Source organism: Lynx rufus, unplaced genomic scaffold (assembly GCF_022079265.1).
Source record: "Lynx rufus isolate CCGP_SWC_20201006 ecotype Redwood Valley unplaced genomic scaffold, mLynRuf1.p SCAF_10, whole genome shotgun sequence".
Taxonomy (NCBI): Eukaryota; Metazoa; Chordata; class Mammalia; order Carnivora; family Felidae; genus Lynx; species Lynx rufus.
The window spans coordinates 88,182,115-88,209,765 of NW_025814824.1; the positions used below are offsets into that span (position 1 = coordinate 88,182,115).

Sequence of the window (27,651 nt, forward strand, 5' to 3'; positions counted from 1 at the left end):
GTGTCTGACTTCAACTCAGGTCACGATCTCATGAGTTCGAGTTCTCATGAGTTCGAGTCCCACGTCGGGCTCTGTGCTGACGGCTCAGAGCCCGGAGGCTGCTTTGGATTCTTGTCTCCCTCTCTCTCGGCCCTGCCCGCACTCACACAGTCTCGCTCTCTCTCAAAGACAGAGAAGCATTTAAAAAGTTAAAGAAAGTAACTATAGAGAAGGCAATCTAGAAAGATCTCAGTTCTTTTCTTTTCTTTTATTTATTTATTTTGAGAGAAAGAGAATGAGGGACAGGCGCAGAGAGAGAGCGCGCGAGAGAGAATCCCAAGCAGGCACCACCCAGTACAGGGCTTGAACCCTCGAACCGTGAGAACATGACCTGAGCCAGAGTCAGATGCTTAACTGACTGAGCCGCCCAGGTGCCCCTGGGAAGATCTCAATTCTTTTGTTTGTTTGTTTTTATTATTTTAAAATTTTGTTTTAATGTTTATTTTTGAGAGAGGGAGAGATGGAGAGAGAGACAGAGCACGAGTGGGGAAGGGGCAGAGAGAGAGGGAGACACAGAATCCGAAGCAGGCTCCAGGCTCCGAGCTGTCCGCACAGAGCCCGACGCAGGGCTCGAACTCACAAATCACAAGATCATGACCTGAGTGGAAGTCAGACGCTTAACTGACTGAGCCACCCGGGCACCCCAAGATCTCAATTCTTAATACAAGCCCACATTTTAGCAACTATTTTAGCTACTACCTACTTTGTAGATGGGCCATAGACTGCGGATTATCTCCTTTTTTTCTTTTAATTTTCTTTAAATGTGTATTTATTTTTGAGAGAAAGGGAGAGAGAGAGAGAGAGAGAGAACGAGTGGGGAGGGGTAAAGAGAGGAAGACACAGAATCTGAAGCAGGCTCTAGGCTCTCAGCTGTGAGCACAGAGCCCAACGTGGGGCTCAAACCCGTGAACCATGAGATCATGACCTGAGCCATAGTCGGACACCTAACCGACTGAGCCAGCCAGGCGCCCCAGACCACCTAACTTTTGACCTCTGAGATCTCTGAGACGTAGACAGGACAGGGCACCATTTTGTGAAGACTCTTTAAAGGGATGGTGTGGGCCCTTCTCTATATTCTGCTTTCTGGAAGTCGAACGTGATGGCTGGAGCTCCAGAAGCCACGTTGAGTTTGAAGGTCACATCATCAAAAGCTGTGAGCTAAGAGGAGCCCGGGTCCCTGAGGTCTTAGAGACATCTGTCCACGCCACGACTGGACCCTCTGCCTGCAGACATCCTTTACGTGACAGGGGAAACAATCCCCCTTGTGTAAGACACTACGCTTCTGGTCACACGCGGGGAGACGTACGCTAGCAGAGTCGGATCCACAAGCCCGGGTGTGCCAGTGAGCACGCCGCTGTGCTCTAGCGAAAACATGGCCATGTGAAAATAAGTGGAAACTGACCTCACATAAATAAACCAGTGGGAACGCTTAAGTAATCATGTGATTCTGACACTGCATTAAGGGGGAGAGGGGACATCCGGTTTGTTGGAGAGCTGGGGGCTTTAGGACCTCCTACCCCATTTAAATAAATAATCACCTCTTCCAAATCTTTGCTCAAACGTCACTCCTTGGTAGAATACCCCACAGGCACTTCTAACACCCTTTCCTACCTCATTTTCCCCCAAATGCTCATCCTGGTATTTTATTTTATTGTATTTTATTTTAGAGAGCACACAAGCTGGGGAGAGGGGGACAGCGGGGAGAGAGAGAGAGAGAGACAGAGAGAGGGAGAATCTTAAGCAGGCTCCATGCACAGCGCAGAGCCTGACGCAGGGCTCGATCCGACGACCCTGGGATCATGATGTGAGCAGAAACCAAGAGTCAGATGCTCAAGCGACTGAGCCACCCAGGGGCTCTGCGCTCATCCTGTTTTAACACTCGTTTATTTTGCTACTGTCCGTCTCCGACTTTAGAACTGTGCCTGGCACTTGCGAGCGAGTGGGCAGATCCAGACGTGTGCCAGGAACGGTGCTGGTTTTAGAAATAAAAACAACAAGGTGGTGGGCTTAAGGGAAAGAACATGGGTTTCGGAGGGTGTAACAGCGGCCAAACATGAACAGGCGGAGGGCGAGAGCGTGTGATAAAAGGAAAAAAGGGCGACGGAAACAGCAAAGATCAAAGCAGCAGGACCACACGTAACTGTGCTAAGAGCCGAATCTGCCGAAGAAGATAAACTTGAAACACGCTGCGAGAACAGGGCAGGCGGAAAGGAATGTGCAAGGAGAGGTGGTACACAGGGATTAAGGAATAGCTCACCCTTGAATTCTCAAAAAAAAAAAAAAAAAAAAAGCAAATTGAAACATTCATTCAAGGAACACCGAAGGTTGAGGGAGTGAGCCAGGCAGGTAACATTCCAGGCAGAGGAACAGCAAGGTAGGAGCATCCTTTTGAGCTTACGAGGAAGACAGCACTGGGGAGAACAGAGAATAGGCGACGTGGGATGGATAAATGGGGGGGGAGGGCGTTCCAGATGGTTCAGGGCGCCGAGGCCCCAGTGGCTTTGATTTTTTCCGGGAGACAGAAGCCCTGTGAGGGCCCTGAGCAGAGGAGACATGTGACCTGGCTTATTGTTAAAAAAAAGAACCCTCTGGTCTCTGTGTTAAGAATGAACGGGGGTGGGGGACAAAGGTGGAAGACTGGTTAGAGGTCTCCTGCAGTCATCCGGGCTCCTCCTGCCCAATCCGAGGTCATGGAGATCTTGGATCAGGAGAGGTGGTGAGAAGGGTGTGGGTTCTGAAGGGAAAGCCAGCAGGACGGACTGATAAGTTGAAGCAGGTGTCAGAAGGGGGGGGGGCATCAAAGATGATTCCAAGGTACACGCCACTGGAAGGACAGAAATGCTGTAACGGAGGCAGTGCGGACCCCGGGGGGCGCGGGTGTGGCCAGACAGGTCTGGAGCTCCATTTTGGATACACGAAGCTTGAGGAACATACTGGACCTCCAAGAGGAGAAGCCACTGGGCAACTGAATGAATGAACCTGCGGTGGAGGGGAGAGTCCAGGCTGGGATCGTAACATGTGTGATTCATACTTGAGATGGGACTTAACGCTCCAAGAGTCTACGGATCGCTCCAAGGAGTCAATGGGCAGAGTTCAGAGATCCGAGATCAAAGCCCGGGGGTACTCCCCCTTCAATGGTAAGAAGAAAGAAAAACACGAATAAGCAAAGGAGACTGAGGCAGTGAGGAAAAGCCATCACGTTATGGTTTCCTGGGAATCACGTAAAGGAAGAGTAAGTAGGGGGGTGGCCGAGTGGGGGCCGGTGCTCCTAATACTTCAAGTACTTGAATAAGAACTTGAATGAAGACCTAGAAAAGACCCTCGGAGGGGCGCCTGCGTGGCTCAGTCGGTTGAGCGTCCGGCTTCGGCTCAGGTCATGATCTCACAGTTTGTGGGTTCGAGCCCCGTGTCGGGCTCTGTGCTGACAGCTCAGAGCCTGGAGCCTGCTTTGGATTCTGTGTCTCCCTCTCTGCCCTTCCCTGCTCATGCTCTGTCTCTCTCACTCTCAAAAATAAACATTAAAAAGAAAGAAAAAGAAAGAAAGAAAGAAAGAAAGAAAGAAAGAAAGAAAGAAAGAAAGACCCTTGGATTTAGCAACATAAAGGTCACAGGTGAGAAAGAATTATCAGTGATATAATGGAAAACAAGGATCCCATAATGGGAGAAATAGCCTATAAATCCAGGGGGCTCACAATTTCTCAGATAAAACCCATAAAGGGAAACCCATCCTTCAGACATGATCTGATAAAGTTGTGAAATTTCAAGGAAAAAGAAATTTCCAAGCTTCTTACTATAAGAAATTTAAACCAGGCTTGTTTCAGATTTTCATCCATGCCAGAAGTAATGAAGCTAAGGAAAAAAGTCAAGAACTGACCTCACTTCTAAAAATTTTTTTAATGTTTATCATTTTTGAGAGAGAGAGAAAGAGAGGGGTGGGGAGGGGCAGAGAGAGAGGGAGACACAGAATCGGAAGCAGGTTCCAGGCTCCGAGCACAGAGCCTCATGCGGGGCTCGAACTCATGAGCCGTGAGATCATGACCTGAGCCGAAGTCGGACATGCAACTGACTGAGTCACCCAGGCGCCCCATTACTATTTCCCTTTAAAAGGTCCCTCCCCACAGCATTTTATTGGTGACCGTTGACATTTTAAATTTTTTTTTTTTCAACGTTTATTTATTTTTGGGACAGAGAGAGACAGAGCATGAACGGGCGAGGGGCAGAGAGAGAGGGAGGCACAGAATCGGAAACAGGCTCCAGGCTCTGAGCCATCAGCCCAGAGCCCGACGCGGGGCTCGAACTCACGGACCGCGAGATCGTGACCTGGCTGAAGTCGGACGCTTAACCGACTGCGCCACCCAGGCGCCCCGACCGTTGACATTTTAAATAGGGAGATTAGAAAAAGCCTCACGGAGACTTGATTTCCCTCTCTGAGCCAGGCATCGATGAGCCACCATCGATGAAATTGATGAAGCAATGGCAATAAGGAAACGGAGCAGGCACTCGTTGCAGGGAAAAACTTGACTGTGTGGACGCAAGCCCAGTCACGTGTGTCTAAACTGTTTTTCCCTTCAGATGCTTAAAGGAGATAAAGAAAACCACCATCATGAAGAAATTTTCAGCTTCAGGAAAGGATGGTTTGATCACTTGTGACTCCATGTGGGCACAACGTAGTTTTGTGAGGGAAACACCATTAATTCAGAAGCATCAGTAATTTTCCCCCCAAAAGTTGGCTGAAATCCCCGAAGAAGAGGGCTCTCGGCAAATAGATTTACTAAAACAGAGGTCGAGGAATCCTAAAATGAAAAAAATATGCCTGCTACTGGAACTATTCCCCCTAAAAACACTTACCATTTAACACATTTGAAAGTATTTCTGCACATTGGATTGACAAGAGTTTTTTGTTTTTTTACACACATGGCCTTAAATGTTAACACACATATTCTCAAAGCAATGAAAAATCTACATGCTGAGATATGTTCATACAGAAAAGACGGCTTTGATCCCTCGCCTGGACTCATTTTCAGACACTCGTATGACAAGGAAGACTTACGACATCGCTTTTTGTTCAATATTTGGTTTTGCAAATTAATGAATGTTTGTAAAAGCCTATGCTGGTGTTCTAGTTGATACTTTTATTGAGGGAAAACAGGTTTCTAGGAAAGGAATCCAAACGAATGACACTGGCCCTAAGCAGTGTTCTCAGACGGAGACGGTGTTGCCCTGTAGGGGACATTTCGCAACGTCCAGAGACACTTTTGACCATTACAACTTGGGAAGGGGTGCTTCCGGCATTTGGTGGGTAGAAACCAGGGATGCTTCTAAACACCCTTTACTGCTCACGACGGGTCCCTGTGATAACAAATTACCTGGCCCGAAACCTCAGTAGTGCCTTAAAGAACCAGATCCCCATGTGGGGGGTTATTCAGCCAACTGACAAGAAAGCCATTTAATTCTGCGATGTCTCAGACTTATCTGTGTCTCCCACAAAAGAAGTTTGAGAGCTGAATCCAAAACCCTGAGGGATGAAGAGAACACTCGAAAGCGGTGTAACGACTGCTCAAAGTACTGGTGATCACGGGAAGCAACTCCCCACCGCGAGATGATCCAGTGAGGTCACTGGAGACGGTGGCGAAGAAATGGTGGAACCAGAGATACTTGGTTGTAAGTTAAGTCCAAGCTACAATACTTACATTCTTCTGATCAATCGATTCGGCCGCCTTTACTATTTCATCCAAGCATTTCCCAATGATCGGAATCACCTGCCGATCAACTTCTGCGTAGGTCTTCATTGACTCCCCAATCCTCAGTATCCTCCTTTCCTCCATCTCCTGTATTTTCTGCAACATTAGATTTTGTATGAAATTAACGTAGTCCACTCTTACTTACGGAAGTTGCCTTCAGTGGCGCTGTTACCTCTAGCAAACAGTCTAGGGGGGAAACAGGTCCATCGATAGGGTTCGAGCTACACAATCATTGTAATTATTGCCTCCACATTCACCAGCTGTACACGTTATTTTATGAATCGTTAGGCTGCCCAAATGTATCCAGTAAAACCTTGGATTGCGAGTAACTTTGTTCTGCACGTGTTCCACGAGACAAGCAAACATCTCTAATAAACTTTAACTTGATAAACGAGCGACGCCTTGCAAACGAGTGGTACGCGATGCCGAGTGTCACAGGATCACAACTGAGCCAATGGTTCCTAAAATTCACTTTGATATACGAGTGCTTTGGATTGCAAGCATGCTTCTGGAATGAATTATGCTCGCACACCAAGGTTTTACTATGCTTTATAGGATTCCATTCCAGCTTCATTGAGAACCCCAAACTCAAGTGCTTTTATCGGCGATACATTTCAGACAATCTCTTCTGCCTTTGATCCCCTACTTCACTCTTTACCAAAAGCCTGGCGTTAGTTAACCGCCTCAACCCAACACAGGCCGAGATGTCACTGGTGTATCTTCCTTCTACAAGCTGGAGCTTCTTGTTTGCTGTGTGCATAGACACTAAGACGCAAATACTTGTTATTTTCCCTACAACTGGACACAAGTCGTAAAAGATTCCCAAAGCGGGAGAACACGTATACATCTTTCTTCATACCATTTCCGACAACCTAAAGTAGCCCAAAGAGAAACAATCCAGAGAAAAGTTCTGTCCTTTGTTCAAATCCTACAACCTTAGGAATTCCGCTAGGACTCCTCAGGTTAAGTTGGCATTTCAGAACCAGAACTGTCCTTTCAGCGAAAAGGGCACTAATCTAAGAATTGCAAATTCTCAAACTGGCCAAGAAAGGCTGCAGGTACCAACCGAGGACGTCTGGAAAGGCCAACTGATTAACCTTGAGGTTAATGTTCTAGTTCACCTTGGTGCCAGTCAAGGCTTGATCTGGACGCTTTAAAAAATGGCTTCAGTGCCAGGAAATTTAGAACTCTATATAAATACTCAGCATATAAGCCCAGCCATCGTGATTCCAAGGCAACGTGGCTCTCAAAGCAAGGCCACCTCGGGAGGTCTGAATCACTTACCTGAAATATGTTGGGGATGTGAGTATGGTAATATTCGTGCTGCTCGTGGTTGAATTTCTGGAGAATTGACGAGTAATCGGCTCTGCTGTCCTCGGCCATTTGGTGACGTACTTGAGCTTGCTGACGTGCCTTGGGGCCAAAAAATGAGAACACCCCCATGTTTAATGAATACAGTAAGGGGCCTTGGACCGCAAACCGGAGGGATCTGCAGTCAAACTGACCTCAAATGTGTTATATGTAGCAGGTGTTATTTTCTAGAAATTGTTCAGAATTTGAATTTGGCTTAGGTAAGGATGTGAACCCTAGTTTTTCACAAGCCCTACCATTCTCTATTGTCTTAACTTGGCATTACTTTCTAGTTCAACACAAGCACCGCTATTCTGTATTGTCTGCACTTGGCCCAGTTGACGTATTTATGTCACCTAGACGGCCCTTGTGGGAACTTGCTTCTCTATATATCTATATTGATCTATATAGTTTTCTGAGGAGGGGATGGGGGAATCCGTAATTTTTTTAACTCAATTCTCAATGGAGTTCATGAATTAAAAAGGCATATGAACCACTGATCTATATGTATATGGACCTTTTCTAAAACTCACCACAATGTTTGTGATTATTTTTATTTAAAAAAAATTTTTTAAGTAATGTCTACGCCCAACATGGGGCTTGAACTCACAACCCAGAGATCAAGAGTCGCATGCTTCACTGACTGAGCCATGGAGGTGCCCAGGTGTTTACTTTTAGTATATAAAGTATACAGTTTAGGGGCACCTGGGTGGCTCAGTCGGTTGAGTGTCCGGCTTTGGCTCAGATCATGACCTCACAGTTTGTGAGTTCGAGCCCTGCATCCGGCTCTGTGCTGACAGCTAGGAGCCTGGAGCCTGCTTCTGATTGATTCTGTGTCTCCCTCTCTCTCTGCCCCCCCCCCCCCCCGCTGGTGCTCTGTCTCTCTCTCAAAAATACACATTAAAAAAAAAAACTTTTTTAAAGTATACAGTTTAAAGAAGCAGTAAATGTGGCACCCTCTTTGTGTTTTTGTCTGTATATGTACATGTATGGGCTATTTTGTATTCTACTGCATTGATTTTCTCCTAAATAATCAATAATAAAATTCATACATTTTTCTCCCTTTTTTAAAAAAATTTTTAATGTTTATTTTTTTAATTAAAAAAAATTTTTTTAACGTTTATTTATTTTCGAGACAGAAAGAGACAGAGCATGAACGGGGGAGGGTCAGAGAGAGAGGGAGACACAGAATCGGAAACAGGCTCCAGGCTCTGAGCGGTCAGCACAGAGCCCGACGCAGGGCTCAGACCCATGAACCATGAGATCATGACCTGAGCCGAAGTCAGACGCTTAACCGACTGAGCCACCCAGGCGCCCCAAATGTTTATTTTTCATTTTTGAGAGAGAGAGACAGAGCATGAGCAGGGAAGGGGCAGAGAGAAAGGGAGACACAGACTCCAAAGCAGGCTCCGGACTGAGCTGTCAGCACAGAGCCCAACGCGGGGCTCGAACTCACGAGCTGTGAGATCACGACCTGAGCCGAAGTCCGATGCCCAACTGACTGAGCCACCCAGGCGCCCCTTTGTTTCTCTTTTCTAATTCATGTTTTGGTCAATCACACACTTGCAAGAAAGGGGCAATCGTTGATGAATTACAGAATCAATATAATAATAATTATTTTAAATATTATATATAATATAATAATAATAATGATTATTATTATTTTAAAGCTCAAACAAGAATGTCTGTAAACTGGGAAATCATCCACAAGCACCGCCGATTGTTACACTGCTGATCCCACCTTGGATTCATCTAGCACTTTCGAGATGTCTTAAGCAATATGACCTCATGAATCTCTAACGCAGCCTGAGGTTCGTGCGGGGCAAACACTCCCCCCTCCCCCCCCCCCCCCCCCCCCCCCCCCCGCAGACAAAGAGGTGGCTTGGCCTGCAGGTGACACGACCACTGCTACTCGGGGCCAAAAACACACCAGGAAGAGGGCCCTGTTCCAGCAAAACCCAGGGAACTTTCCCGTTTGTTTTCCATTTTGCTTTGTGTTACTAAACCCCACAGTTTTCAAAAAGGACGAAAGAGAACACGGACACGTTCAACTGCAAAAGCGATGCCCCACTTTCGGTCTGACGGCTGGCCCCGCCCACTATCAGACTTGTGGCCTCGCGCTGTCCTTTATGGCTTCCTGCCTCTGTGACTTGAAGGCTCCACCTGAGTTTTCACTTCCTTGACACATTTCACTCATCTGCGCGTTGGTCAAGGCCCAAGGTGCTCATTCGGAGCTTGCTTCCTTTATTTTCTTCTCAAACGAAGGTTAACAGGACGAGTCTTTCCAAACCGATTTCCCTATTACCTGGGGCTTTGTAGTTTCTCAGGGCTTTGAGGGATCTCAACGCCATTTTCTCCACGTCTCGCGTTCCCTTGGTTACTTCGACTGCCACGTTCTTCCTCTTTGTGGGCACCCTGTTAACTCCCTTCCTGACCATACGCTCTGGCGTCTGCTTCTGTGTCCACTAGTAAATATTTTAAGCTGGTCCCCCAAATGTGAAGATCCTGGCCACCCTCAAAATTCCCTTCCAATAGACACTAGCCCTCCTCTGTGTAGATAATAGCTTTCCCACCTACGTGCGTGCCATCTGTCCCCCTAACGCTTCTGACACAAAAATCCTTTTAACTCTTTCAATTACTTAAGGGTTTTTATCATTTATCATCTTGTTGTGAATGTGGAAAAAAAAAAAAAGAACCGAGGAAATTCCCAGGTAGACCTCAAACTTCTAAAAAAGTCTCTATTTCATTTACATACTTTTCTCAAAAATTCAAGGCAGGGGCACGGGGTGGTGTTTCCTCCCCTCCTTTGTAAGCAAGATGGAGTCCCCTTTATTTTGGAGAAATTATTCTACTTTGGTGAATTTTTATTTATTTTTTTTCAATATTTATTTTGAGAGAGGGAGGGATAGAGAGCGAGCAGGGGAGGGGCAGAGAGCGAAAGGGGGAGAGAGAATCCCAAGCAGGCTCCGCACCGTCAGCACGGGGCCCGTTGCCGCGCTTGAACCCAAGAACCATGAGATCATGACCTGACCTGAAACCAAGAGTCGGATGCTCAACTGACTGAGCCACCCAGGCGCCCCTGGTGAATTTCTATTTTTTTTTTATTATTTTTTTTTTCAACGTTTATTTATTTTTGGGACAGAGAGAGACAGAGCATGAACGGGGGAGGGGCAGAGAGAGAGGGAGACACAGAATCGGAAACAGGCTCCAGGCTCCGAGCCATCAGCCCAGAGCCCGACGCGGGGCTCGAACTCACGGACCGCGAGATCGTGACCTGGCTGAAGTCGGACGCTTAACCGACTGCGCCACCCAGGCGCCCTGCTGGTGAATTTTTAAAATAGCTTAAGTTCTGAAACAGAGAGCAGAACGTCATCCTTAGGCACGCGTAAGTATGTACGTACACACATGTGCACACACACACACACACACACACACACACACACACAGAATCAAGCTTCCGGACGATAAACCCATTCTTCTCAATCCCAGCAACCAGCTGCTTGGAATTAATTCCCACCTTGGAATCCCGGGCCCGGGCATGTGCCATCGTTCCGAACAAGTTTTACTATGGAAAATCTATTTTTGATAGGTTTATTTTGTTGGGTTTATTTTGCAATGGAACTTAAGAGTCTCTCTCTAGGGGCGCCTGGGTGGCTCAGTCGGCTAAGCATCCGACTCCGGCTCGGGTCATGATCTCACGGTTCGTGGGTTCGAGCCCCGTGTCGGGCTCTGTGCTGACAGCTCAGAGCCCGGAGCCTGTTTTGGATTCTGTGTCTCCCTCTCTCCCTGCCCCTCCCCCACTCGTGCCCTGCCTCAAAAATAAATAAACATTAAAAAAAATAAAAAAAAAAAAGCATCTCTCTCTAAAACTAGAGTTGGGTCAGTTACTCATGATTATAAATACATTTAAAAAAATATGTTTAAACGTGCTTTCAAAAACTTATCTGGAGTAACCGGTTAAGTAGCTAGAAATTTTAAGAGGGTATCTCCCCGTCTAAGGCTAAATGAAGATCAGAAGCGTCCTTATTTCTATCTCTGTGTAAGTCAGTCTAAAAATAGCGGCTATTATCTTAAAGAGATACTTCCTTCCCAAACCAGACCATACGCTGTATCTTGCAATTCAATTAAAGTGCTCGTTCTAAGAATACAAGCCAGCACATCTTATAGCGACATGACCGTAGGGCAGAAGTTCAGAGGATTTTTTTTTATGAGTCAGTCACAGAATTTAGAGAAAATATTCTAAAAAAGTCCAGCATGACCACAAGTGCCTGAGGCTGTAAATCGCAGCCATCTTTGAATAAGGGTCTGGACCACTTTCACTGTCAATCAGAAAGACTGAATTTAAACTTGAGAATCTCCTTGGCCAACCCTCGGGAATCTCCCCAAGTGAATCCGCACAGGCCTGCGTGTGTATGCTCAAGCATGACTTCACAGCTCGGTGGTTTCTCCACACAGCCCCTTCTACTGTCCTATGGAAACACAGCTGGATTGCCTCAAAGGTCAGAGGTGGAGTTTCTATATAAAGAAGACAATATTTTAGAAACCGAACTGCCGTCGGAGGCTTCGAAATCCTAATGGGTTTAGAGATAAAAATACTGTAATCCATTTAGTTAGTTAAATTTAGACGATTCGCACTGGCCAAAATGTGCAGCCATTTGCTGTTCAGTGCAGTGTTATTGTCTCCCTTAATATTTCAGATCTTGAGGGACAGAACAACACTGCTGGCTGAGTCCCCGTTGTCACGAGCAGAGAATACAGGGTGTATTAAGAAACTCGTTCGCTTTCACGTAGGGAACATGGCTGATCAGCTTAACAAACGATACCTTCTGTCTTTTACCAGCTGCTCGTGGCTTCTGACCTTTTCACAAAAATGGGCAAATACGCACTCGTTCCATTTATATATTTATTGTTAACAAGCAGAGAGACTGGTTCCTTTTTTGAGCAACAGTTAAATGACCTCAGACCTCCCAGATCGACAGGCAACGCTGCTCCTTAAGTGAGAAACCATTTACCGCAGCGGTGCTCAGAGGTTTGGGGAAGCCGTCTTCTCCTTTGTTAAAAGCGTGTAATAGAACAAATCTGAAAGGCCCATCCTTTCCTAACCCCAAATCTGGGAACGGCAAAGAGGAATATTTGGCATTTACCACTGGGAGCTCAAACGACAGTAGGTGTTCTCCAGAGCACCTGCGCTTGTGATGTTTATTTCATTATTTTATTCATTTATTTATTCTTAGAGATTTTTTCCTTTTTAATGTTTTGTATTTATCTTGAGAGAGAGAAGGGGCATGAGTCGGGGAGGGGCAGGGAGAGACGGAGAGAGAGGATCCCCAGCGGGGCTCGATTTCACACGAGATCGTGACCTGAGCCGAAATCAAAACTTGGGACGCTGGGGGCGCCTGGATGGCTCAGTCGGTCGGGCCACCGACTCTTGGTTTTGGCTCCGGTCATGATCTCGCTGTTCGTGAGTTTGAGCCCCACGTCGGGCTCCACGCTGGCAGTGCGGAGCCTGTTTGGGATCTCGCTCTCCCTCTGTCTCTCTGCCCATTCCCTGCTCACTCTCTGTCTCTCTCGAAATAAATAAAACTTAAAAAAAAAGTCAGACGCATAACCGACTGAGCCACCCAGGTGCCCCAGTGTTTTCTTTCTTTCTTTTTTAGTGTTTTTTTAATTTATTTTTGAGACAGAGAGAGACAGAGCATGAGCAGGGGAGGGGCAGAGAGAGAGGGAGACACAGAATCGGAAGCGGGCTCCGGGCTCCGAGCCATCAGCACAGAGCCCGATGCGGGGCTCGAACCCACGGACCGTGAGATCATGACCCGAGCCGGAGTCGGACGCTCCGCCGACTGAGCCACCCAGGCGCCCCTCCGATGTTTCATTTCATTAACACAAAAAGAAGCCAAACGTATTTTAGGCTGGACGGAAAAGAGGACTAAATCGAGGGGTGCCTGGGTGGCGCAGTTGGTTAAGCGTCCGACTTCAGCCAGGTCACGATCTCGCGGTCCGTGAGTTCGAGCCCCGCGTCGGGCTCTGGGCTGATGGCTCGGAGCCTGGAGCCTGTTTCCGATTCTGTGTCTCCCTCTCTCTCTGCCCCTCCCCCGTTCATGCTCTGTCTCTCTCTGTCCCAAAAATAAATAAACGTTGAAAAAAAAAAATTAAAAAAAAAAAAACAAAACAAAAAAAAAACAAACCATAAAAAAAAAAGTGTAAAAAAAAAAAAAAAAAAAAGAGGACTAAATCGAGATGTTATTCGGAATCACCATTTGGTATCACTGCCAGGCTACCCACCGTCATTATCCAGTAGCTGGCGACCCGAGGCAGCTCCACTGTTGGGGGCAAGACGGGCCAGACCACTACCACCAGGATCGAGCCAGATGGCTGGACGGCCTGGGCTGAAGTCACAGCGTGGATGCAGTGGCGCTCCTGGCTGCAAATTCACCCATCTTCAAACTACCTCAGCCGCTGACTTAATATCACAGATAAAAGTGGGGCGCCAGGCTGGCTCAGTTGGTGGCGCGTGCGACTCTCGATCTCCGAGTGGTGAGTTCGAGTCCCACCGTAGGCATAGAGGTTACTCAAAAAAAAAAAAAAATCCTAAAAAAATATACTGCGGCTCAAGTGACAAGCTACACATTTAAAGACCTGGGTTCTCTGGCCTCTGTCCATCCTCTTTCACCTGCTTACAAAAATTTGCTTGCCGCAAATGATTCCGATTTACAGAACTCCATGGTTTAGAAGTAAAAGTCCCTGCACATTCAAACCCTCGGACAATCGCTGGGAACATGACAACCTGGAATCCTTCATTTGTGAACTGCGCTAACTACTGAGAGGAGGTAAGACAGCCTGGGGCAAGTCACTGGAAAGTTCCAGAAGCACAGCTGCAGTGCTTCTAAATGACACCAGCACATTACAACGGCCCGCAATCGACAGCTGGCAAAGCCGTTCACCATATTCTCAGAGTGGCAAAGAGCCCTGAGCACTAGACACGCTTCCTTTGGACCCGGCTGGGTTCATGAGAAGTACACGCACTGTGGCAGCAAACGAGGGAGGAAGAGGCCACTGAATACTCTGACCTATTTTCTGGGTATTTTCGAGATGCATAAAAACAGCAACCAGTCGAGAATCCCTGAAAACTTTCACTGTTATACTGGATGTCTCTAGGATTTGTCTGTGATTAGGAGGCGAACTCATGCTCCCTAGTCCTTGACTTAGCAATTCTACTTCTGGGAAGTCATCCTAATGAAATTCTTTTATTCACTCATTCATTCATTCATTCATTCATTCAATTATCTCCACACCCAATGTGGGGCTCAAACTCATGACCTTGACTAAGGTCAAGGGTCGCAGGCTACACTGGCTGAGACAGCCAAGAGCCCACTGCCCTGCCAATGAAATCACTTTAAATGTCCACAAGTGATGTTCATCACAGTATTATTTACACTAGACGATAATTTGAAACAAATGCTCAGTAATGTGATTGGTTAAATATATGTCATATCCTTGATGGACTAAAGTGTAGCCTGCTTAAAAAAAAAAGTAAAAGCACTTAATGATTTGGGAAAGTGAAAGCTGTATGTGATCTAAAAAAAAATGTTAAGGTTTCCAAACAGCATTTACAGCATACTTTGGTGATTGTAAAAATAAAACATTAATAATTAACAGTGATCACTTCTGAAAAGAGTGATTAAGAAATATTTTATTTTGCCGAAAAGATTAAAGAAACACATTCTAATGGTGAATTCCAGAAACTTAAAGATGGAAGAGGTATGGCTTGCCTTTGAGAGAAAGAAAGAAAGAAAGAAAGAAAGAAAGAAAGAAAGAGGAAAGGAAAGGAAGAAAGGAAGGGGAAGGGAAGGGAAGGGAAGGGAAGGGAAGGGAAGGGAAGGGAAGGAAAGGAAAGGAAAGGAAAGGAAAGGAAAGCTCTAAAAAGATCATGTAGTAGGAAGGATACTAACAAAGGAAGAGATGAAAATTTTCTCTGTCTGGAGCAGTGTATGATAAATGGCATTGGTTAAATTTCCCAGCAAACTGTTGCATCGAGAATACATTTTCAAGTTCAAGACTAAGAATGCATTTAAAAATTCCTATTCAGACAGAGTGCTGGGAGTTTTTGTTGGAGACTTCCAGGCCGGGGACTTGCCAAAACAATGAGTCTGTCTTTGATAAATTATAAAGGCAGCGAAAATACAAAACAGAGAAAAACTTCAAAATAAGTTAACCAAAGAAATATGCTTGAAATATTTCAGCAATTTCCTGATTCTTTTTTAGCAGTCTTACAACTTCTAGCCCCAGTGTATTATAAGTTACTTCGGGCCATAGTCACTGAAATAGAAGGAGAGAACACAGAAAAGATAGCAAATGAGACCAGCATCTCAATCCCACATGGGCCATTCAGTTGCTAAACAGTTTTAAGAAAAGGCCTTCTGTTCCCCTATACTCTGGTTGCCTTATTTGAAAAGTAGAATTGGAAATATCTATTTACCAAAGGTGAGTGACCATTTCTGCTGAAAGGGAAGCCAATGCTGATAGCGTTCATCTTGATGTTGGCACAGGCCCAAGGTAGGCTAGTGAAACATTCGGCATGAGCCCCGAGATCTTGTTAAAATATAAATCATGGTCTCCAAGACTCGACCCCCTTCTCTTCCCTTGTTTCTAAGGCATTGTCATTGGCAAGAAACTTGCGTTTTCAGCTGTGGCAGGGTGGAAACTGACTACCTCTTTCTCTTCTCTCTCTCCCCTTAATAAATAATCTCACCTCAGAATATGACACTCACAAGGTCTCACATGAGTACAGCTGAAGATGACAGCCCGGATTCTAGAAAGTTAATGCTTTCTTTATGGCTGTGGGGTTCCTGTGAAGAACAAAAATACTAAAAGCCCTTTTAATGCAGTTCTAGAAAAGATCAGTTCCTCAGAAGAGGACAAAAATTAGTCACATTACATACCCCAGGGAAAGAATTAAATACATGCATCCTGTTCTGAAGAAATCTGATGTATTTGGCGGTAGGTTAGCAGCTGTTTGTCCTTAGTACCGAGTGACAACAGACGTCTAACCAGTAAGGTTTAATACTAAAAAGTTGTCATGTGGTATTCAGCATATACGCTCAATTCGTTCAAGATGTAAGACCACAGGTTTGTTTTTTATTTTAATCTCGGTGTTCATTTTTTCTGCTTTTCTTTAAGTTGGGTGACACCTAACAAAACTTCTCTAGTGACAGAGAAGACAGCTAGGAAGTTTGTTAAGGTCTTTGGCTACGGGGTGGAGTGGAGGAAGTGTGTCCTCTGAGAAACAAAATCTTAAACTTGTATATATTATACAGATGGTACAAGAACTCCCGACCCAAGTAATTAACATAAAAATTGGTCCCAGGTTGTCTGGAAGAAACCGATATAAAACCTTGCTGGGTTTTACCTAATCCTGCTTTTATGGGATTCTCAGAGAAGAAACCATCCCTATTGAAGACATGTTCATATAAAAAAGACCATAATAATCACAAATGCACAAGGAAATAAACCACCATGAGAGGTGATACAATAGAGAGAAAAATTATCAGCATCAGAACTTGAGGTAAAAGAACAATTTGGAAGAAAATATAAAACAGGAATATTTAAAGTAAAGAAATAAAAGAAGCAATAGAACTCAGAAGAAAATAGTAAGACATTATAAAAATGAAGCATATATGAAAAAGAACCAAATAGAACTTCTGGAAATAAAAAAATACGGTCACTGAAATTTGAAAACTTAACAGATGAGTTAAATAATAGAATAACAAGAGAATTCATGAAGTAGCTGAGAAAGTTACACAAAATGTAATATACAGAGACAAAGAAAGGGAAGGAATGGAAACGAAGTTAGAAGGCACGGGGAATAGGATGAGGAGTTTCACACACATCTACGAGGAGACCCAGAACCAACAATTTGAGAGAATGAAACCCAGGCAACATTTGAAGAGCTAGTACCTGAAAGCTTTTCCTACATTGACAAAAGGAACAAACCCCCAATTGAACCCCAAGCAGAAAAATTAGAAATAGAAGGTATGTACTCTGAAATATCATAGCGATGCTACAGAACTCCAAAGGCAAAGATACAGTCTTAACAACTAGGGAAGGAAAGTCAAATATCTACAAAGGAATGCAATTAAGTAGACAGCCAATTTCCCAAGAGGAATGATCAAAGGTAAAACACACTGGGATGATATTTTCAAAATGTTTAGAGAAAATAATTGTCAGCTGAGAATTCTATACCTAGCTAAACTATCACGGTAGAATAAGGGCAAAATAAAGACTTCAGACAAATAAAGAAGGAAGTACTGCTCACAAACCCTCAAGGAAGAAAAGTAGAACAACCTATCATCCAGGAAGGAGAAAATTTAACCCAGAAAGGAATAATATGCAAGAAGTAACAACACTGGGCCTGCCTGGTAATGTGTCTACAGCGGTGAGGATGGACGGTGAACTTCCAGGTGTCTGCCTCCTGGTCCAGTACAATCCCCGCCTCTCCTCCTTGGCTCCCTGATACTGAGGCCTCATGTCAATTGCTATTAGTCACCTTACCCCAACTCACTATTACCTGCCAGCTCTGTAGGTGAGAGCAGTGGTTAACAGTAAAGAGCTCATTCAACATAATCCAATAGTAAAGTCATAGGGTCCACAGACAAGAACTGAATTTGAGGCATGGACACTCACTTCGGTCTTGGCTGTACCATATCCAGCAGGGCCACTTCCAGCTAATGATAATTCAACATCTTACAGCCTTACCCTGTTTATCCAGAAAGGGACAAAAGAATTCTAGAGAGGATCAGAACCCTTTTAGAAAATACAAAGCACTTTTCCAGCGTGAGTTTTTTGAGAAGTAGGTTCAATAGCATTTCATCGGGGTCACATTCATTCTGCCATTTGGCTTTTAACATTCTTCATCATCTGTTCTCATGCCATCCCTCCAGGAGACCCTACTCAGTCCCCTGCCCCACCAGGCAGCCCAACCTGAGCAGCATGTTCCCTCAGAGCCCTGGATGCAGCACTTTCCACTCTGTTGACCTCTGCCTGCTTCATCTTTTCAATTTCTACACATCCTTCATGTTCAGGCCCCAATTCCAGCCTCAGGCCTATCTCAACAACCTGTCATCTGCACGGAGCTTTCACAGATGCAGAATCCTAGTATCTGAACTCCTCGTATTTGCTGCTCACAGGACCCGGTGATTTTCCACACGATGTCTCTCATAAACCATTTTTTAAATGCTTTTATTTATGAAAGACAGAGAGACACAGAGTGTGAGTAAGGGAGAGGCAGAGAGAAGGAGGGAGACACAGAATCTGAAGCGGGCTCCGGGCTCTGAGCTGTCAGCAGAGCCTGACACGGGGCTCGAACTCACGAACTGTGAGATCATGACCTGAGCCAAAGTCGCATGCTTAACTGACTGAGCCACCCAGGTACCCCTCTCATAAACCATTTTTTTAAACTGCTATTATTCTCATTATCTTCACCAGGCAGTTTGGCATGTAACCTATGATACTCTATCTTATTCTCCAACTGACTCGAGTTTTCCTCGTCTCTCCATTTCATCGTTATCGGCTAACCAAAGCCCTCACGAAAGGCACCCTATTGCAATCCTCTTGATGCGCTATTTGTTCAATAAGTGTTCTTACAGGATGCCTAGATACCTAGAATGTTCTAAATATACTCAAGTTATGGAAACCAATTTGTCAATAAATTTCATAAAAAAAAATAAAAAAAAAAATTAAAAAAAAACAAAACAAAATAAATAAATAAATAAATAAATATACTCAAGTGATTCACAGTAGGTCGAAGGAGTAAGAACGGAGGAGGAAGGAGCCAGAAGTAACCAAAAGAGAGGGACACAAACAGACAAAATACAGATGATGACAAGTGTCGACCACTTAACCGTGGTCCAAAAGCAGGCCTCTCCTTTATGCAGATCACATAGCGCTGAAACCTCACAACAAGCCCTTGAGGTGCACAATGTTATCCTTATTTCACAGAACAGGAAACACACTCAGACAGGAAGCAAACCGTCTTGTGCCATCCCATTAATGAGTGGTAGAAACAAGATCCAAAGATTAAGAACAAGCTCTTGCCCCAGCTAGCCCCCTCACTCTCAGTGAAAATGAAAATATTTCCTTAGATGAGTTGCCATATGGAAGCCTGAGTGAATATCATTTTTATGTATTTAATTCATTTTTGTATAGGCATATTCGCATGTTCATAAAATATGAATATATTCATATTTTTAAAAAAATATTTTTATTTTTTATTTTTGAGACAGAGAGAGACAGAGCATGAACAGGGGAGGGGCAGAGAGAGAGGGAGACACAGAATTCAAAGCAGGCTCCAGGCTCTGAGCCATCAGCACAGAGCCCAACGCGGGGCTCGAGCTCACGGACCATGAGATCAAGACCTGAGCCGAAGTCGGACGCCCAACCAACTGAGCCACCCAGCCGCCCCAATATTCATATCATTTCTATTCAATTCATCTTAATCTTCAGGTCTGGGGCATGGGGATGACCTATTTATTATCTTACCGGGCTCTATTGCTATTTTGCAGATCATTTTGCAAACGTGGAGGTTGGCCAATGGTTATGCTTTTAGGAACATTAAAACAAGGCTAAGACAGTCTCATGTCAAAATGAAAAAATGCATACTGGAAATATTTCACTGAAGAGGCTTTCGGAAGTATTTCATCTCTACGTAAATTCACTTTTGGTATCACCTCCACCCCCACCATTCCTGATACTCTTGAGATTTTGACATTTTGACTTCCTTGGGGTTTACTGGATGTTTATTTAACCAAACTCCATTGTTTACCATAAAAACCACTTACGCCAAAAACAAATAAGTGAAAATTAAGACTCACAATATAGGGACAGTAGCAACTGCTAGCAAATGAACTAAAAGTTGGAGCTGGGAAACCCAATTTGGCAATAAATTTCATATTTAAAAAAATAATAAATAAAAAAATAAAAGTTGGAGCTGAATGCAATTTAAAGAGCACTTCTGTAAAACATTTAACCGTAGTAAATAATTGCATGTTTCAACATTCCTATCACAAATTCATTAAAATTTTTTTTTAATTTTTTTTTAATGTTTATGTATTTTTGAGACAGAGAGACAGAGCACGATCGGGGGAGGGGCAGAGAGAGGGAGACACAGAATCTGAAGCAGGCTCCATGCTCTGCACCATCAGCACAGAGCCCGATGTGGGGCTCGAACCCACGAACCGTGAGATCATGACCTGAGCCGAAGTCGGACGCTTAACCAACTCAGCCAGCCAGGCACCCCCAAAATTCATTTTTAATGGTAAAACTAACACTGAGTGTCACAACCTTTAAAAAAACCCCACAAAACTCATCTAACTAATATTCGCTTATGACACAGATCAAAGTTATGCCCTGTTTCCAGACATAAATACATTTACTCCACATCTAATAATTGGAGAACATTTCCATTAAATTCCATTTCCCATGTTAAGTGTCAAAAGAGGAAAACATATCCATTATTACCCAGGACAAATATTAAGAATCAAAACAACTGAAACCATTCAGAATGTTCACTTAATACGGGCACCCCGAGAGACAACGTATACGCAGAATATAAACTTCACAGATAGATACGTGAACAAGACAATAACAAAAGCGTTCCCTCTCGAATCTTTGATTTGAACACTGATCCATTTATAAAGGAACAGAGCAACAATACCCATTTTCGAAAGTCTCTTTTTAATCGTACACATTTTTTTCCCTCGTTGTAAATAAAAAAGCATTTCCAACCAAAGGATTGAGCTGCCGTTGCAAAATGTATTTCCTGCATTCATACTAACCACTTCCTCTTTCAAAAAAAATTTTTTTGTTGTTGTTTTCTAAGCTGTTACAGTGAACAGTTCCTTCAGATAACCAGTCAGACATTTTATATGAAACAAATTTGGGAGAAGCACTAAAGATATTACCATGTTCCGTAAAGATGACAAACCTCAGTGTTAGAGCGAGGGCAGCGAAAACATTTGACAAGTACAACTCCTTATACGTCCAGTGACTAAAGCAGTCATCTTGCAAGAGACTGTTTCCCCAAATGGTAAAAAAATTTAACACTGCTACTCGGCTGGCTTCAGTTAGAGAAGAAGTGAGCCTACCGTGCCTGTGCGTTTCGGAGTCCTCAACTGAAGAAAATTTCCCAACTGCTCAACTCCTTTTCTCTTATTGAGATAACTGCCACACTGAAAATCATTCAAAGCAAATCCTTTCCTTCTTGCGTAAAGTTAGCATAGATTCTTTTCTATAGTTTTATTTTGCTCTCCAAAACATCCGATTAGGTAACACAGGACACATTTAAAAAAAAAAAAAAAAAGCGCGTGTATATTTTATCATAAACTAGAAATGTGAAGTTTTATCACATACTTCTCGAATTTTTTTGTGTGAATGTTTCTTTATTTTTGAGAGAGAGAGAGGAGACAGAGTGCGCGCCGGGGAGGGAGAGGGAAAGACAGAGAGACACACACAGAATCTGAAGCAGGCTCCAGGCTCGGAGTTGTCAGCACAGAGCCTGACGCGGGACTCGAACTCACGAACTGACAGATCATGACCCGAGCCGAAGTCGGACGCTTAACCGACTGAGCCACCCAGGTTGACTCTATCACCTACTTCTTAAAATTCTACCTTCATTCATAAATGGCTCAGAAGTTCCTATTCTACTTCACGCTAGGGACCTCCCTAAAGAATCTAAAAGCTACGAATGTTCAAAGCCAAATACTTTTAGAAGCTGTAGTAACTGCACATAAACAGAATGCTAACTCCCTGAGTAACTAACATGCTCTTCTAAGCGCTGATGGTCAGGATCTGAATGTAATTTAACTTTTAAAACGTTTCCTCGAGTCAGGTTCTATAACAACACTCATGAGCAAGCCCAGTAATGAAGCCTCCTGCATTGTCTAGAGAATTCTTCTGGTTAATCAAGACTCAGAATTGCAATGAACTTGAATAAAGAAGCCCCATTAACAGTTTCAGGGCACACAACTGCCCGTAAAAATGCAGACTCTGGCAGCAAAAAGAATCACCCGAGATAAATGAAACAAGAGCTGTGAGAAAGGGAGAAATTGACACCAGCGTTTAAAAACATAACTTGAAATTCACTAACAATTCGTAACCACTAACTGTGCAGTTTTTTTGTTAAACAATATCCTATTTTGCATTTAGAAATTATGTAAGCGCCAACAGTCACAAGGCAAGGGCGAATTAGAGAAAGGGAATTATTCATTGCCTGACATGGATGAACTCCGTGTAATGCATGCATTTAGAAAACACTGTTCTCTCTGTTCCGAAATATTAGTTCACATTCCATTCATTTTGATAACCTTTTCCTTTTTCCTCCTAACACCACACTAACCATGGGCAGCTCCATCAGAAGGCAGAGATTAGGCACTGCTCCTCGCCCCACTTGGTCTAGTATGTCGTTCTTCCAAAGCAGACCGACAGACAAAACCTGACTATAAAGCCTTTGTCACCAAAATGCCACTGAAGAGCCCGTTAGAGGGCAAATGGGAAAATTCACAATACGGAGAGCTGAATACCGGGAGGAAAGTGAAAGCCAAGCTCCTTAACGTCAAGGATTGTGTGCTGGCGTGTGGGTGTCTCGGGGTGCCGCCCCCACACCTCCCCAGCACGCAGTCGGTGGGTCGTGGGTGAGGGAATGAACGGGCGAATCATTCCGAAGGATCACACCTTAGGAATTCTTCAACACGTTCAATGCTTTTTGAAAATCAGACTAGGACCGTGAAATCACGATTCCATTACAATTCCCTGAAATTAAAACAAAGCCAAACAAACAAACAAAACAGGTAACTCATTGGGGGGGTGGGAGGGGGATGGGGGGAGGCCTGTGAAAAGAGAAATAGGCAATGTTCAGAATTTAGTTGGATAAAAAGCTGTACCGAGCAGGGGCGCCTGGCTGACTCCATCAGGCGAGCATGCAACTCTTGATCTCAGGGTTGTGAGTTCGAGTCCCATACTGGGCATGGAGATTACTTAAATAAATAAATAAACTTAAAAAAAAAAATGGTCCACAACACTCCTCGTCAAGGAAATGCAAACACAAAAGGAAACCACTACCAGATTCCACTCCCCCGCTCATCCAGAAGTCTTTCTATTTCAAGACCGAGAGCACCTCTTGTGGGTACGGATGAAAAGCAGCCCGCGGAGGGGCATCCGTGGGCACGGCCACCTCGTCAAGCTCTTTGACAGCACGCCAGAGGCAGGCACCCAAGTATGACTCACGATGCCACACCCAGGTCTACGCCCAGGAAAAGCGAGAGATCGTGGCCACCAAAGATACGTCTAGAGAGGTTCGTGGTAGCTTCCTTCTTAATGTAGCCTCACTACGGAGACAACCCAGATGCCCCCGAACACGAGAAGGGATACACACTGGGGTCTGTCCGCACACGGAATATCACATGGCGACCGAGAAAGGGCAACTCAAATGACCACCACATACAACAAAAATATGAGGGTCAGAAACACAACATTGAGTCAGAGAAACCAGACAGAAGGATATATGTTGCATACCTTGTATGAAGTACAGAAGCGGGTTAAACCAACGTATGATAGGGGTCAGAACGATAGTTACCTTTGGGATGGGGGAGTGTTCAAGGGAGCCTGTGGGGTTCTAGAGACGTCCCCATCTCAGCTGGCAGTGCAAGGTTTCCTATAGACGTAAAAACTCATTGAGTTGTCCACTTGAGATGTGGCCACTTTATTGTATCTAAATTCACCTCAATAAAAAACTAATTTATTTCTAAAGTAAGCTCTATGCCCAACACGGGGCTTGAACTCACAACCCTGAGATCAAGACGTGCATGCTCTGCCAAGGGAGCCAGCCGGGCGCCCCAATAAAAACCTACTGTGAACGTTCTAGAACACGTATCAAGTGGCAAGAGTGACCACCTCTCATGAGGGCCTGGGAAGGGGGCAGAATACCTTTCGCCTTACTCTCCATGTATTTTAATTATTATTACTATTGTTTTACCAGAGAATCCTACATTTGAGTGAGGCATTGTGGATTTGATTTTTCCATGTTCCCTTGTAGCCCTCTGACTTCTCAATATTACAAAAGAGACGGTAGGGACTATATTTTCCACCTCGTTAAAAAAGAGGTGCTTCAACTTAAGCGTGTGGGTCACGAGCCACAGGGCGACCTATTCTAACATATATCGGTTCTTTTACCAACCCGGATCAGCGAATTCCTCATCACTAGAACTCATGTTAAGTCTTCAAGTTCAAAACCTCCTGAGCGCTGCATCTTGGCAAAGGAGAGGAGACCGCGACCTTCCTTGAGCTTCATCACCAACAAAAGCCATTCCGTTGAGCGATTTCCTTCCCCCATCATTCCTCAGAGGAACAAGGCATCCTCACACATCCAAATATATTCCCCTGCCCAGAGATCAAACTACCAGGGGTCTTTTTTTTTTTATTTTTAATGTCTATTTGATACATATAAATGTATTTCTAGTTAGACTGGGCGCCTTGAGGACAACACAGAGCTTCTTGTAAGCAAATTACTAAATATCTGCCCACATGCTGACACTGACCACAAAGCACAAGTCTACTGATGCCCCAGGCAGACTTGGACAGATTTAGGTGACCTGAACACAGCGCATGCGAAAACCATGGGACGTTTTATTTAAAAAAAAAAAAAAAAGACGACGACGAAATTCAGGCTCATCATACCCAGATCCTAAGTCATCTAGAAGATGCATGTACCTAGAGTTCACATCACCTGTTATCATCAAACACAGAGGCCATGTGCAGAAGTCCCTTCTGCTTCTACTGGGGAGGGTTCCCTCTCTGTAAACACAGTGCTATCATTCCAAATGTCGCAGAACTGATCGCCGCACGAGGGAGGGTGAGTTATTTCTAACACAATTGGATAACTGAATCATGGGCGGAAACCGGGGGGAAAGACATTTATATCAGATTCAAAGACCGTCACAAGTCACAATGGGAAATTACATTACGCAGCGACAAGAAGTGAAACATTACTTCCTTTCAGCTTGATACTGACAAGAGGCTTCGCTGGTGACAAAGGAGAGCAGATCGCTGTGTGTCTGGGGAAATCAGAGTGTTCCAAGTCCCCCTCTTGGGCAAAATGACACGATTTCCAATATTTCGACACTGCTCTATCTGCTTCAGGTGTGTGATGCTAAAATCATTTATTATATCCTCGGAGAGGAGGTAAGTGGGACTTGCATAAAAATAGCAAAATGGTGTCTTCAGGATAAGAAAAAACAGTATGCCCTTGGAAATATTAAGACAGTCAAGGAGAACAATTCAATTTGGCCAGGACCTGTCAGAAAGTCCTAAAGCCGTAACTGGCCCCAGGAACTGCACTTTTCATAGCTAACTGGGGTCTGACCTGAGGGCGAAAAGCAAAGAAAACAATCACCCTGGAAATTTCTGAGCCACAGAAAGGCCCAGAACTCATACAGCATGTGTGGACCTCAACCCCCAAGTTGAGATTAATGCAGTCCTGGCTGGGGAGTGACCTCAGGGAACGCCAGCTCATCCTGGAGAACCCACTTTAAAGCTAGGCCATAGATTGGGAATGCAAGCTGGTGCAGTCACGCTGGAAAACAGTATGGAGGTTCCTCAAAAAATTAAAAATGGAACTACCCTATGACCCAGCAATTGCCTAGGCATTTCTCCACGGGATACAGGTGTGCTGTTTCAAAGGGGAACATGCACCCCCATGTTTATAGCAGCACTCTCGACAATAGCCAAAGGATGGAAAGAGCCCGAATGTCCATCGATGGATGAATGGATAAAGATGTGGTCTATATAGACAATGGAGCATTACTCGGCAATCAAAAAGAATGAAATCTTGCCTTTTGCAACTGCGTGGATGAAACAGGAGGGTATTATGCTAAGTGAAATTAGTCAGTCAGAGAAAGACAAAAATCAGATGACTTCACTCATATGAAGACTTTAAGAGACAAAACAGATGAACATAAGGGAAGGGAAACAAAAATAATACAGAAACAGGGAGGGGGACAAAACAGAAGAGACTCATAAATATGGAGAACAAACTGAGGGTGACGGGAGGGGTGGTGGGAGGGGGGATGGGCGAAATGGGGAAGGGGCACTAAGGAATCTACTCCTGAAATCATTGTTGCACTATATGCTAACTAATTTGGATGCAAATTAAAAAAAATTTTCTTTAATATTTATTTATTTATTTATTTATTTAGGACAGAGAGACAGAGCATGAGCAGGGGAGGGGCAGAGAGAGAGGGAGACACAGAATTCCAAGCAGGCTCCAGGCTCTGAGCTGTCAGCACAGAGCCTGACGCGGGGCTCGAACTCACAGACCGTGAGATCATGACCTGAGGCGAAGTCGGGTGCTCAACTGACTGAGCCACCCAGGCGCCCCAATTTGGATGAAAATTAAAAAAAAAAAAAGAAAAGAAAAGAAAAGAAAAAAAAGCTAGGCCACGGATAAAATTCCAAGGAACACACATTCAAAATCAAACAGTCTATTCTACACCTCCCATGTTTTTCTGCTGTGATTTATACCTTTTTATGGGACTGAGTACAGGGCAATGATGCGAGGATAACATAAAAGCCTTGCTAGTCTACGTGCAGTTTTTCACAGCACATTAATAACTACTGGGAAGATATTTCCGCCTATGTGAAAATAATGGACAACTACCGAAAGCTATCTGGTGGATCAGATTTTTCAGTTTGATGAAAGGCATCTCATCAGAAGTGAATGTTCCCAGGGGCGCCTGGGTGGCTCAGTTGGTTGAGATCCGACTTCAGCTCAGGTCACGATCTCACGGTTCGTGGGTTCGAGCCCCACGTCGGGCTCTGTGCTGACAGCTCAGAGCCTGGAACCTGCTTTGGATTCTGTGTCTCCCTCTCTTTCTCTCTCTCCCCCTCCCCTGCTCACACTCTGCCTCCCTTTCTCTCAACTCTGGATAATAAAACATTAAAAGAAAAAAAAAAAGAAGTGAATGCTGCCCAAAACTATATCTCTGGAGGTCCTACTACTCTTAAGGACCTACATCATGAAGGACCAAGGGCTGTGATCCTCGGTGCAGATGCCTAGTTTTACTAAAGTTGTTCTTCTGTTGGAGCTCTGGGTACCAAGTTCTCTTCACTATTGAGAGATCAGTTTCCAGGCCTATTTTCCCCCAGAAGCCCTGTCTGTTGTTTTTAGCAGTATTTTTGCAGAACGTAAGGTTCGCGGCGATGCGTTTATGGCATTATAGAAGAAATGTCTGTTATCACAAAAATACACAAGGAAACAAGTCACCATGAGCAAGTGAGCAGAAACAGCAAATTGAAGCATCGGGCCCGCAAAGAGTAGACGCTGAAATTAATCAAAAAGAGAATATAAAATTGGTACATTTCCTATGTCTCAAGAAGTAACATATGATGTGAAAGTGTGACAACGTCACCAGAAAATAACAAAATGTCTCTACAGATTTTAAATAGAGCCTGAAGGAACTTCTGGAAAGTAAAA

General features: G+C 44.3%; 1 protein-coding gene across 6 annotated transcripts in view; it reads right to left on the reverse strand.

Moving 5' to 3' along the window:
• Positions 1–27,651, reverse strand: part of FNBP1 (formin binding protein 1) — a 142,810-nt gene that overhangs the window by 29,429 nt on the left and 85,730 nt on the right. For all 6 annotated transcript variants that reach the window (XM_047070988.1, XM_047070998.1, XM_047071013.1 and 3 more), the window contains 2 exons: positions 7,065–7,193; positions 5,730–5,876 (listed from right to left, as the gene is read on the reverse strand). In XM_047070988.1, the coding sequence (XP_046926944.1) occupies positions 5,730–5,876; positions 7,065–7,193 (276 nt within the window). The remainder of the gene's footprint in view (positions 1–5,729; positions 5,877–7,064; positions 7,194–27,651) is intronic.